The sequence below is a fragment of the Gorilla gorilla genome, chromosome 1 (assembly GCF_029281585.2).
Source record: "Gorilla gorilla gorilla isolate KB3781 chromosome 1, NHGRI_mGorGor1-v2.1_pri, whole genome shotgun sequence".
NCBI classification, from domain to species: domain Eukaryota; kingdom Metazoa; phylum Chordata; class Mammalia; order Primates; family Hominidae; genus Gorilla; species Gorilla gorilla.
Window position 1 is genome coordinate 155,668,549 of NC_073224.2, and position 14,295 is coordinate 155,682,843.

A 14,295-nucleotide genomic window follows, 5' to 3' on the forward strand; every position below is an offset into this window, starting at 1 on the left:
GCACCCAGAAAGCAAACTGCAAAGGGCTTAATAGTCCATTGGGTGCTGAGGCCAGTAGTAGGAGGTGGTGTATGTCTCTCAGTCAGGTTTGTCCCTGCTTTTCCTTCCTTTTCTGTTTCCTGCTTTCTAGTGTGTTTTCATTGAAGGTAGTGCTGATTCACTCCACCCTTGAGTATGATCAGTCTTTCAGAGGACACAGATGTAAATGAGCTTTAGCCTTCTTCTCCACAGCTGCCACTGTCTCCGGCTTTGAGTTTTCACCTTGCACAAAGGGATAATTCACCTGGTACATCCATTCTCCTTCCCCTCAGTTTCTCAGAGCCTCACTGATTCCTCCCTGCTCTTTGGTTCTCTTCCTCCTCACTCCCTTCTGCCCACTGTTGGGAAGGGAGGTAACTGTGGGTTCATCACATGTTCATCACGTGTTTCTCTAGACCAAGTTACCTGTTCCTGAAAAGCACTAGCTTGCTCCTCAAATCCCACGGTTCGGAAATAATTGACGACATCCATCACGGCCCAGTCTGCAGGATCAGGTGGTCTCCCATTTTCCATGGAACTGCAAAACACAAATCCAGACAGTTGTCATGGCAGTGCCTGCACAAGGGTGTGGCCAGGTTCACAAATGGGTCTTCCGGGGCAGGCCTTTCATGTTTTTTGGGTTCAGATGATGATTACTCTCACTGGCTTAGTCACTGCTAATAAACCATTTGACATTTAATGTAAATTATTTCCTCTGGTTTTTAATCCAGAGACATTGAGAGTGGTCCAGTGACTGCTGGCAGCCCAGAGTATGATATTCATACTTCTGAGTTCAGAACACCTGGCCTTTTACAATATGACCTCAACATACCTCTCTCTCTTCCTGTCTTCCTAACACCTTCCCTAGCCCCATCCCCACACATCTAGGGATAAAGCCCTTCCACAATAGGCCAAGTCCTTTCATAGATCTGAGCCTCTGCACATTCTGTCCCAGCCACTTACAATGCCCCCACACCTGTCTCTATTGGACAAAACTCTACCATTTCTACCAATACAAAACTACCTCCTCTTTGAAGCATTTTTTCTGGCTCTTCCAAGGGTGTGTTTTAGTCATAACCTCCTTTGACTTCTAGAACTTCATTCAAACTCCCATTGTAGCACCTTCCACACTGAATTGTACCCTCTGTTTATTGAACAGTCTCTCCCACTAGAGTGGGAGATGCAGGTTGGAGAAATGCATTTGAGCCCGGACCACTTCTCATTTTATTATTCCTAGTATCAAGTGTGTACTTAGGAACTTAACCCATATTGTTCAAACAAATAAAAAGATGACAAGATAACAATCAAGCATTTGTCTGAGAGGGTCTATGGGTAATGCTCCTCATTGGATTCAGAGAGGAGGGAAAGGAGAAGTAGAATAAAGAAAGAATGGTAATGACCTGCAGTTACTGGGACTCTGCCTCATTTCTGCGTTGGGAGTATTTGTCTGGCTTTCTCTATACCTCATCCAAGATGATTTTCCCAGAGTGTACATCCAATCACATAGCCTAACTTTGCTTTGGAGGTCCCTCGGGACAAAGCCTCTCCTTTCTCCAACTAGGAATACACTGGAGAGCAAAACAGACACCACCCTTATTCTTACGGGCCTTACAATCCTGTGGGGAGTGGACACTGATCAATAATCATACAAGTAAATGTACAGCGGCAAGTTATGCTAAATGCTAAGAAGGACAAGCATCATTTACTATGATAGTTAAAGGGATAGGGGAAGCTTTCCCGTGGGAGTTTCTTTTCAGGTACGATCTAAAAGATAGCCAGAAATTAACTGTATGAAGAAGTCACATGAAGAATATTCCAAGCCCTGTGGCAGAAACACATACAGCCAAGGGAGCCATGCAGGTCTTGGAGGCCACACTGAGGATTCTGGATTTTTGCTAAGAGCAATGAGGAGCTGCTGAATGGTCCTATGTAAAGGGGGCGACCTGATCAGATTCACATTTTGAAAAAGAGGATGCTGGAGAGGAGCCAGTGGGGAAGAAGCCAGTGAGAAGTCTATTGCAGTCATGCAACCCAGAGATCATGCATAGACTAGGGTGGTGGCTGTGAAAAACAAGAGGAGTGTGTGGATTTAAAAGATAGTTAATGAATAAAATCAGTGTAACTTAGTGCTAGACCAGACATAGAGAATGGAGGGAGTAGAAGTGTCATGGAATTGGATGGATGGTGGTAACATCCATCCAGCTAAACATGCTAAATTTGGTGTACTGTCTATATCCAAGTGGAGATTTAATGTGGGCTATAAGTCTAGAGCACAAAGCAGAAGAGTGGGCTAGGTACACCTGTGGGAGACAGAGGCATTTAGACAGTAACTGAAATCTTGAGAGAGGAGGAGAAGAGAGCTGGGCCTAGAACTAAGCTTGAGAGGTTCAATATTTAGTGGAAGTTGAAAACATCCAGGTTACTTTTAGTGGAAACAAAATTGGCTAGATTTGGGGAGATTTCTGAAGGTCTTTAAAGGTCTAAGAGTCAAGGATCCAGCCACCTCATCCCCCAGCATAATGTTTTGCCTATAGCAGGAACCTAAAATATTTGATTTAAGAAAACCAAACCAACTTCTGTACTAGTTAGAGGGAGTCACTGATCGATGGCACATGTGATCGTTCATTTCTCAACAGCACCTAATTTAAAAACACCTAAAGCCAATACTCTAAATGTCTTCTCTTTTGGGCTTAAAGATGGTGAATCTATAACCACTGCATGCCTGTATACACACATACCCATATGCACACATGCACACACAATCTTCCTACCATTTAACAGGCAATATACACCGAGAAGAAAACTATTTTTCACCCTAATGTTACTAAATATTAACTATGTGTTTTAAAATCAATAGTAAATTTTAAAAAAATTATCTATGTGCTGGAATTTTCCATACACTATCAGCATAAGCAATCAGCAACTGGCACTGAGGACCCTCTTCAAGCTACCATTTTCCTTCCCTCTCTCTTAAGGTGTCCTTGAAGAATGTTCAGAAAGGAGTTCATTGTTCCAACAAATCTTTTCAGTTTTCTAATTAGCTCACTTCTGGTAGTGAACACAGAGTCCCATCGAACACACTTTTAAGTGCCCCCAGAAAACATCTGAATTCAATCTCCCTGTGGTTGACTTCAGTTAGTTGCCTTTCCTCACCAAGAATAGTTATCAGACCTTCACATGTACCCCCAAACCTAAAATAAAACATTTTAAAAAGAATATTCAATTGTAATAACAAAATAAGCTACATTGTAATTTTAAGATGGGAGGCTTTCCTGATTTTTATTCTGGTGGGATATAACATCATGACTTCCATAATTTTGAAATATTCTTGAGTATAGCAATGCCACAGAGAAGAAAGACTTGTAAAACTGCTGGCAGTGTACCATGAATAGCAGCAACGTGGAACAGAGCACTCTTTCAATGGAGGGTAAGGGAATTCACCCAGAAGAAACAAGGGGTTAGAAACCAACCAATACATTTAATAATTGATCTACCTAAGTTTAAAAGCCTGATAGCCCCCCAAAGCCAAAATAACCTGGAAAAAAATCACATTAGACTATTGATATCCTGAGAAGAAAAACCTATCTTCATCTTTGTAGCACCAGCACCTAGCACAGTCTGACTGGTGCACAGTTGATACACAGCAAAGTATTACAATGGACTAACAACCAGAGAGCACTTACAACTTAAAATCTGTTTTTCACACGTTACTCAGTATCAGCCTCCCACCTCTTTGTGAACTGGCTACTGTAACCTGCTTCTGGGAAACGAAGGCTCAGAAAGGTTAAGAAACACACCCCAAATAGCATGGTAGATAAAGCTAGGATTGGAATCCGGATATGCTTGCCTCCAAGTCTCTGCTTTTTTTCCACTATACTTATTCATTGACACAACAGATATTTATTAAAAGCCTGTCTTCTCAGTATTATGCTAGATGCAGGGTTACAAGGACAGGGAATGCGTAGTCCCTGCCCTCAAGGAGCCGGCAATCTGGTGAGGGAAACCAGATGTGGAAACAGCTAGCTCTGAGGAATATTCGAATCGAGGGGTGAACAAAGTGCTGTTGAGGACCTATTTACGTAAGGGAGGGCTGGTTAGTTCAGCCTGCCTAGAACACTTGAAGATTTTCAATGGCAGTTTAAAAAGGCATTTATTGCCCTCAACACTCTCTGAGCGGGGCCCCAGAGTGGGGATGGCTTGCAGAGGCACGTCTCCACAGGCACAAACCATCACTTCTAGGTTGCTCGTGTTAATGCACGATGGATGATTTCACTGGGCTCTTCCAGTGGTTTCAGCAACAGTTTTAAGGAGAAAGCTGGTGATGATCCAAAATAACATAACAAGGGTAAGCCAAGTGGAAGGGTGTGCAGGGCAGGAGCCAGAGTGCCAAAGCCAGATAACATTTGACATGGGAAGATACTGGAGGATAGATTTAAGCAGCACCATTCTCTGCTAGGAATACAATATGTCTCCCCAAGGACTGATATTTTGTCCAAATTGAGACACTTAGCTTTAGTTATTTCCTTATAAATGGTCCATTCTCGCCACATCTTTTCTTATGACCTATGCATATCAAATTCCAGAGGGAATTTAAATGTCACTGTTTAAAATACCTGCCAGGTGGTGGTTCCATTGTGGCTGCTAATTTTGCATTGATAAAATGAAATGGCAAATACAAAAGTGCCCCTTTCATTTGATATTTACAATTATTATTGATTGATTGTATAATATTGATATTATTCACTAACGTCATAGCAAAATGTTTCTTAGAATACATGTTAATATGATAAATGTATGAGTATTTTCCAGGCACAGAATCTTTAATATATATATATTTATATATAGCTTTATTATTAAAAATTAGCAAGAAATCTCAGCACTTAATCAAATTATCAATGTTTCCATTTAGCCCAGTCACCTTTTAGTCCTTGTGCATATGGTTAGGTACATCAAGTATTGATAAAAATTATATCATGGGTGAATAATTCACACTAGGAAATGATTATACCCTAATTAAACAATCACCTGATTTTTAATGAGAGTTAAAGAGACACAACCACGGGGACAGAAATGCAATAATAACAAATTTGGCAGATACAAGCAGATCAATTGAGTCTTTATGATGAGGTTTTCATGTTGGCACATCATAATTTTAAGTTCTGGCAGCAAAAGTCTCCATTTCCCTTTGTAAGAACGCAGGCAGAAAATAGTCGAAACTGTTTTTCTAAATCTAGCATCTGTACATTTTATGGTATTTATGACATTATGGATGCTGAGAGTTGGTCAGGCCAAAAGGATACTCTGGGTAAATGCAATCCACACGTAATATCACAACTCCATTATATTCATCAATTGTATTTCCACTTCAAAGTTCAGAGCAAGTTACTTTAGACACTGGTTAACATATTATGATGATATATTTGTCACATTACTTTTTTTATAAAGCTAATTCTGAATGTTACTTATTTTTACACTCAGCAGTGCACTCTAACTTTGTGCTGCCTAGATATTTATAACTTATTTTCAAAATGAAATTAACCTATTCTTTGCTCATGTCTTAAAACAGCCTCTGGCTAAAAGCAATTTAATTCTGATTCTAATAAATTAATATTGATCTCTTTGCCTATGACAAACCTGAGGATGAAGCAACTAAATGAGCATTAGCGTGATTTCCGTTCCTTTCTCCCTCTCCCTTCATGCTAACAAGCAGGGATCTGGCTAAATGGCAGGCCCAAAAAGAGAAAGGATGATTCAAAGATTCTGGACAGAACATTTTTCATTTTTAAATATTCAGATAAATAAGAGTTGACTGACTTAGCTGCATCACATCAAAATGATGAAAGCATTGAAAAGGCAAATAATTCATCAAACCTTCTATATATTCCAAATTCTTTAGCTTAGAGTTCAGATGCTTGATTCAAACCTAACTGGGCAACATCCTAGACTTTCCCATACCCGTGGCTTTGCTTATGTCAGTCAAACCCTTTCTGTTCAACTTCCAGGGATTAGTCCTGCTCATTATAAAGAAACCAGTTTAATTTCTCCTTAATTAATTTTAACCTGTCTACTATGAGCCAGGCACTTAATAAGCATTGGAAACTCATAGTCTAATGAAGACAATAATCTCAGGTCAGTTGTGGGATGAAGAAGGTCATGATGTTTGTTTCCTGCTCTATTCCAAAAAGTGGTTAAGGGAAGGGGGAAATAGACGGTTGAAAGAAGGATGGAAAGTCAACATGGCAATGTGAGTCAGGCTGTGCTAGGTGTGTGGATGAAAGGCTTTGGAGCCCTGGGTCACCAGTAAGACTAGGAGCAGGCACTCCAGACAGATGGAGCATCTTCCTGCACAATTTCTTTCCTCCGTATAGGTATCTTCCCTCAGGCAAATGGCTTTCCTCTGAAATCATACAGCATTCTGTCCTTGGCATACCTCTGCCTGGAATGTCTTCCCAACCCATCTTTCTGAAAACAAAGGATCTTATAAACAGCCTCCTTTCCTTTTTCTCTTTCTATTTGTACATTCTAGTACAAATAAAATCCTCTAGTGTAAATAACAATGCTCCTTTTTTTTTTTTTTTTCCTGTCACCCAGGCTGGAGCGAAGTGGTGGGATCTCAGCTCATTGCAGCCTCTGCCTCCCGGGTTCAAGCGATTCTCCTGCCTCGGCCTCCCAAGTAGCTGGGACTACAGCTACAGCATGCCACCATGCCTGACTAATTTTTTGTATTTTTTGTATTTTTAGTAGAGATGGGGTTTCGCCATGTTGGCCAGGGTGGTCTTGACTTCTGACCTCAGATCCACCTGCCTTGGCCTCCCAAAGTGCTGGGATTACAGGTGTGAGCCACTGCGCCTGGCCAAGAACACTCCTTTCGAGCAGACTCAATGAATACTTTTTGTTTACTATCAGATACAATTCATGCCAAACACAAACATAAACATTTCTTATCCTAATCATTAATACTAAACACAACAGTCTAAAGACTACCTGAAGAACTTTTCCTCCCTGCCCTGAGCCACAGCACAATGGTCTCTGGTCCAAAGGATTTGGGTATGGCTTCACTGCTTAGAGAAACTTGGTTTTCCTTCTGTAGGGATCTCAGTAGCAAGAAAGAAACTATATAAGAAACAGCAGTCCTTGAGGGCTGACAATGTATAAAAGATATATAGTCAATGTCCGTGAATTCTGCTGGCAATGATTGAAACTCCTTTTGTTTTCATATTTAAAATACGATGTTTTAATATGTTTAACTGACTGTATAGTTTTATACACTTTACTCTTGAAATGTACACTTCAAGGCAGTTATTTGCAATGGAAAAATCAGTATAACTCAACATAATAAACAGACTCAATTCTTAACCCATTATCATTTAATTGAAGGGAATAATCAAAGACTTATTTATCATGAGACCATATATCAGAATGAACAGATAACTATAACATATTAAGGAATGAATTTTAGTTTCAGTAAGAAAAATAAAATAGTGCCATTTACAAGTATCACTATTAATTCCCGTATATTATCAATATTCAAGAAACCATTCAACAAAGAAACAGTGAACTTGAACAACACCGTAGACCAAGTGAACCTAACAGACATATAAGGAACATTCAACCTAACAACTGCAGAATATACATTTCTTTTCAAGCATACATGGAACATTATCCAGGATAGATCACATATTAGGTTACAAAACAATTTTTAACAAATATAAAAATAATGAAATTATACCAAATATCTTTTTTGATTGCAATGGAATGAAACTAGAAATCAATGGCAGCAGGAAAACTGAAAAATTCACAAATACATAGAAATTAAACAATACATTTTTGAATAACCAATAGGTCAAATAAATCAAAAGTGAAATTGGAAAGTATCTTGAGACAAATAAAAACAAAAACACAACATATCAAAACTTATGAAATGAAACAGAAGCAGTATTAAGAGGGAAGTTTATAGTCACAAATACCTACATTAAAAAAAGAAAGATATAAAACAACCTAACTTTCTACCTTAAGAAATTGGACAAAGGAATAAAATAGAGAATAGAAAAACAGTAAGATAAAATCAACTCAGACTTGGGCTTTTGAAAAGATAAACAAAACTGACAAACCTTTAGCTAGGCTAAGAGAAAAGAGAGTGAAGACTCAAATAAATAAAACCAGAAATGAAAAAGACATTACAACTGGTGCTACAGAAGTGAAAAAGGTCATACAGACTACCATAAATAGTTACAGGTCTACCAACTGGATAGTCTAGAAGAAATAGGTCCCTAGAAGCACACAACCCACCAGACTGAATCATGAAGAAATAGAAAATCCAAGCAGACCTATCTAGTAAGGAGATTAAATCAGTAGTATAAAATCTTCCATAAAAGAAAAGCCCAGGATTAGATGGCTTCATTGGAGAATTTTACCAAACATTTAAGGAAGAATTAATGCCAATCCTCAAACTTTTCCAAATAATTGAAGAGAAGGGAACATTTCTGAACTTTTTTTATGAGGTCAGTATTACCCTCATACCAAGCCAGATAAAGACACACAAGAAAAGAAAATTATAGGCCAATATCCCTGATTGAACATAGATTTAAAAATCCTCAACAAAATACCCGCAAACCGAATTCAACAGTATGTTAAAAAGATCATTCACCATGACCTAGTGGGATTTATTCCTAGGACGGTTCAACATATGAAAATCAATTAATGTGACATATCACATTTACAGAATGAAGGATAAAAATCACACAATCGTCTAAGATAAAAAAAGTGTTTGATAAAATTCAAAATCCTTTCATGATAAAAAAAAATCTCAACAAAGTAGGGATAGAGGGAAATTACCTTAACCTAATAAAGGCTATCTATGAAAAGACTATAGCTAACATCATACTCAAAGGTTAAAAACTGAAAACTTTTCCATTAAGATCACGAACGAGGCAAGGATGCCCATTCTTGCCACTTCTATTCAACATAGGACTGGAAATCCTAGCCAGAGCAATTAGGCAAGACAAAGAAATAAATAGCCTCCAAATTGAAAAGGAAAAAGTAAAACTGTCCTTACATTTACAGATGATATGATCTTATATAGAGAAAACCCTAAAGATTCCATAAAAAAACCTGTGAGAATGAATAAACAAATTCAGCAAAGTTGCAGGATACAAAAATCAACACAGAAAAATCAGTTGCATTTCTATACAATGATAATGAACTATCTGCAAAGGAAATTAGGAAAACAATCCCATTTACAATAACGTCATACTTAGGAATAGTCTTAACTAAGGAAGTGAAAGACATACATACTAAAAACTATGAAACATTGATGAAAGTAATTAAAGAAGACACAAACAAATGCAAAGACATCTCAAGTTCATGGATGGAAGATTTAATATTGTTATGATTTCCATATGACCCAAAGCAATCCACAGATTCAATGCAATCCCCATCAAAATCCTAATGATATTTTTATAGAAATAGAAAAAAAATTCTAATATTCATATTGGACCAGAAAAGATCTTGAATAGCCAAAACAATTTGAAAAAGAACAGTGTTGGAGGCAACACACTTCCTGATTTCAAAATATATTACAAAGCAACAGTAATTTAAACAGTATGGCAATGGCATAAAGACTGACATATAGATCAATGGAACAGAACAGAGAGCCCAGAAATACATCCATGGATATATGGTCAAATGATCTTTGACTGGAATGCCAAGAACACAAAATGGGGAAAGATGAGTCTCTTCAACTAATGGTGTTGGGAAAACATGCAAAAGAATAAAACTAGATTATCTTTTACCATACACAAAATATCAACTCAAGATGGATTAAAGACTTAAACATAAGACTTGAAACTGTAAAATTTCTAGAAGAAATCACAGAGGGAAAGCTTCAAGACATTAGTTTTGGCAATAGTTTCATGGATATGACACCAAAAGCATAGGCAACAAAAGCAAAAATAAACAAGCAGGGCTAAATAAAACTAAAAAGCTTCTATACAGCCAGGGAAATATTCAATAGAGTAAAAAGGAAACCTATGGAATGAGAGAAAATACTTGCAAACTATATATCTGATAAGAGGTTACTTTCTAAAATATATAAGGAATGCTTACAATTCTATAGCAAAAAAACTAATAACTCAATTGAAAAAATGGTCAAAGGACATAATAGATATCTCTGAAAAGAAGACACACAAATAGCCAATATGTACATATATGAAAAGAGGTTCAAAATCACCAATCATCAAGGAAATGCAAATCAATGCCACAATGAGATATCATCTCATACCTCTTAGGATACTACTATCAAAACAACAATGACTAATGTTGGCAAGGATGTGAATAAATCATAACCTTTGTATACTGTGGTAGAAATGGTAGAAATGCAGAATGGGGAAGCTGCTATGGAACTGTAGGTTCCTCAAGAAATTAAAGATAGAACTACTATGTGATATAGCAATCCCACTTCAGAGTATTTATCCAAAGGAATTGAAATCAGGAACTCAAAGAGATATTAGTATTCCCATATTCACTGCAATGCTATTCACCAAGATATGGAAACAACTGAAATGTCCGTTGACAGATTAATGAATTTTAAAAATAAAATGTACTAGATGGGCTTGGTGGCTCATGCCAATAATTCCAACTACTTGGGAGGCTGAAATGGGAGGATCCCTTGAACCAGGAATTTGAGACCAGCCTGGGCAACATAGGGAGACCCACTGCAAAAAAGAAATGCTGTATATACATACAATGAGATATCATTTAACCTTAAAAAAGAAGGAAATCCTTACATTTTCAACAAAATGAATGAACCTTGAGAACATTGTGCTAAGTGAAATAACCAAGTCAAAGAAGGACAAATATTGCATGATTCCACTTATATGAGGTATCTAAAATAAACTCATAGAAGCAAAGAATAGAATGGTGGTTGGCAGAGTCTAAAGGAAGGTGGAAAGTGGGAGTTGATAATCAACAGGTATAAAATTTCTGCCTGGAAGATGGATACGTTTTAGCGATATGCTGTACAACATTGTGCCTACAGATAATAATACTGTATCGTACAGTTAAAAAATCTGTTGAGTGTAGAACTCATAGTAAATGTTCTTACCACATTAAAAAAGAAAGAGAAGAAAAAGAAAGAAGGAAGGAAAGAAAAAGAAAGAGAGAGAAAGAAAGAGAAAGAAAGAAAGAAAGAAGGAGAGAAAGAGAGAGAGAGGGAGGGAGGGACGGACAGAGTGAGGGAGGGAAGGAAGGAAGGAAGGAAAAGAAGAACCACAGCACACTCTAACTTATCATACGTATCTGGAAAATGGTTTACAACATCAGATCCTGGCTAGAAAGGTCACTTTTCAGGTTTGAATTATTGGCTCAGTTTGTTTCTTTCTTTTCATTTTCTGACAGACTGTTAAGAGATATTTAATAATTAGCCACTTACAATGTCTTGGGAGCTAATAGTTTCCCTGGCTTTTAGGATACAACATCTTACCATCATGATCACTGCCGCGCCCCCTCCCACCCCTTTCCACATTGCTGTTTTTTGGGGAAGAAGAGCATTCCAGGAACCATCACACACATCACTGCATTCAGGTAGGGTGAGGGCAGTGAGGCTGTGGGGACAGGGAAGAGTGGACAGAACAGACAAGACTGGGCCTGATGGAGAGATCACCCAGAAACTACCTAGCAAGCTAAATAAAATCCCCTCATTGTTTTCAAAGAAGATACATCTGAGGCTTGATAATTATTTATGCTCTATACTACAAGAGGACAGGCTTAGGAGTAAATAAACAAATGCTGAAGTCAGTGATCATGCACATAGTTACTTCAATCGGTTTCCCATTCCTTTTTTTCATGAGAAGCCAGACCAGGCTTCCAGGCAAACAATCAAGTACCCTGTGAGGTTTTTTATTCATTTCTAGATGTGACTGTTTCCCAAGGAGATGGAGACCTGACTGATCTGTAGATTGCTGTACATGTGTGCACGGTTGGACTTTTTTTAATGAGCTAAGTAATAGTAGCCATTGTTTTATTATTGTTATATGAAAAGTTCTCTTTTCTACAATGTTTTATACAAGTTCTTTTAATTCTACAATGAAGTCAGAGTTTTGAAACTCTAGCAATACCATAATAATTTCTAAGTCTACCTTAATATTTTACTTCTGTCATTCACTTTCTAATCCTCTAATTCACACGAGCAAAAATGGTAATTTCTTTAACATAATACATAGCTTAACGGGTATACAGTTAGATTTCAGCGAGGGCTATTTCAAAAGTAATTATTTTAGTTAGTTCAAAACCTTACAACATTCATTACCAAGAAAAAAAAGCATCACATTACTAATTATGACAGGAATGTTAGTTCCAAATTTTTTTTATGCCTTTGCTTCAAAATGAAACAACACACTGAACACAAAGGCAGAGGAATATGGTGAAGACACATGTGCAAGAAAAGAAGTGGCATTAATAAGAAATGGCTTGCTTTGAAAGTCCTTGCTAAACTTCATCACTGGGAACTTTCTACTGCAGTAGGTCTTCTCCACTGAGGGGCTCGGGGGCATGGTGGTGGTAGGGAAATAAATTGCTTCCTGTTGAAAAGGAACTTACTACATGTATCTGTCATGTGGGAACATCGGTTCCTTCTCCCATCCCAGGATAAAATGAAATAGGGGGAAAAAGACATTTTTCATCTGAAAAAGGGAGTGAGAAAGACTAAGCAAATGGGGAAAAAAAATCGAATTCTCATGATTTGAATATATATGCACATACATCTTAAATACATGGATTTTAAAAAATTTAGTCAAAATTCTAACATGAATCTAACATGGCCAAACACAGATCAATGATAAGAGTGTGTCACGTACCAAAGTTTATAATTCATCCCAAATCTGTGCATCTGAAATCCACAAAAAAGAGAATACTATGATCCCATTTGTTCAATAAAAGCTTATTTGTATGTGTGTTTTGAATATATGTATACATTTTTGTGTATGCTCCATATATATGTACATTCTTTAGTGCATGTGAATATATGTATATATTCTTGTGTTATGTATACATGTGGATACATAGAGTATGTGCACAAAAACTGTCAAAAAGGATATATCAACTATTCAGATGGCTCCATCTTAGTTATTTAGGTAGCTATTTTTAATAATGAAATAAATACTCATGAACCTACTAGGCAAAATAAAATCTGGAATCTTAATAATAATCATGTCTATCTATATGATTCAGAGCTCCCCATTCATGCTCTCCCCACCTGAGTTAATCATCACCCTCAATCTTATGTTCATATAACCTTTCCTCTGATGCAAGAATTTATTTTGGGTATATAACTGTGCTTTTCAATATGGTAGCAGCTAGTACCATGTGTCTACTGAGCATTTAAAGTTTGATTGAGGAACTAAGTTTTAAATTTAATTTAGTTTAAATGTAAAAACTTGAAGTGGTATAAATATGTTTATGTTAAACACAATTCCATTGTTTTGTTTTGCCTACATTCTACTTGAACTGTTCCATCCTATAGGGTACTATTGTTGAAGTTCTCATGGCAGGTTCATGTGTCCTCTCTGGTAGTACATCCACCGTTTGATTTGTGTCAGAGATTGATTCAGTTCAAATTAATTTTTTCCTATTCACCCAGGTAACACTGTAATATGTTTGTTGAATGCTTATGGACAGCAGGAGTTATGAGGATCCCTTTGTATATTGTAATTGGAAATTAAATTGACATTTTTGTTATTATCTTAATTATTATATAATTAAATATTTTTAGTTAAAAATAAGCATAGAAAAATTTTAAAATCTAAAAAGAGCAGAATTGAGAGGAGATGCAGAAACTAGTAACACAAAACAAAGAAAAAAGGGACTGAAAGAAGGTATGTTGGAAATTTCATGATGAATAGCAATTGCAATTTGTTAGAACATAGCAAGAGAAAAAAATGCTGTTTGTTGTGTAAAAAAAGGTAAAGATAATATGATTTAAAACAGAATCTGAGCTTATAACTTTGTTTAGCTATAAATGGCTTGGATCTTTACATAGACAAAAAAACAATTTTTCAATGGACATATGGTTGTTTCAGTTATAGAAGTTTTGCTAGAATATTATCAGAAAAGACTAGAGAGGTATGTCACAAAAAGTAAAAGATTTTCCTATCAAGCCACCAAACAACTGCCTGAAGAATACAAGGTCTTTCTAACAAAACCTAAGACCAACTGATTCAAAATGTAAAAGCCATTAAAACTTTAGTTTTAGATGAAAGTACAACATAAAGACACTGCCTAATT

The 14,295-nt window shown here is 36.9% G+C and overlaps 1 protein-coding gene across 3 annotated transcripts in view; it reads right to left on the reverse strand.

Moving 5' to 3' along the window:
* The window catches only part of SAMD13 (sterile alpha motif domain containing 13), a 52,536-nt gene that overhangs the window by 24,816 nt on the left and 13,425 nt on the right, over positions 1-14,295 (reverse strand). For all 3 annotated transcript variants that reach the window (XM_004026044.4, XM_004026046.4, XM_055351391.1), the window contains exon 3: positions 445-556. In XM_004026044.4, the coding sequence (XP_004026093.1) occupies positions 445-556 (112 nt within the window). The remainder of the gene's footprint in view (positions 1-444; positions 557-14,295) is intronic.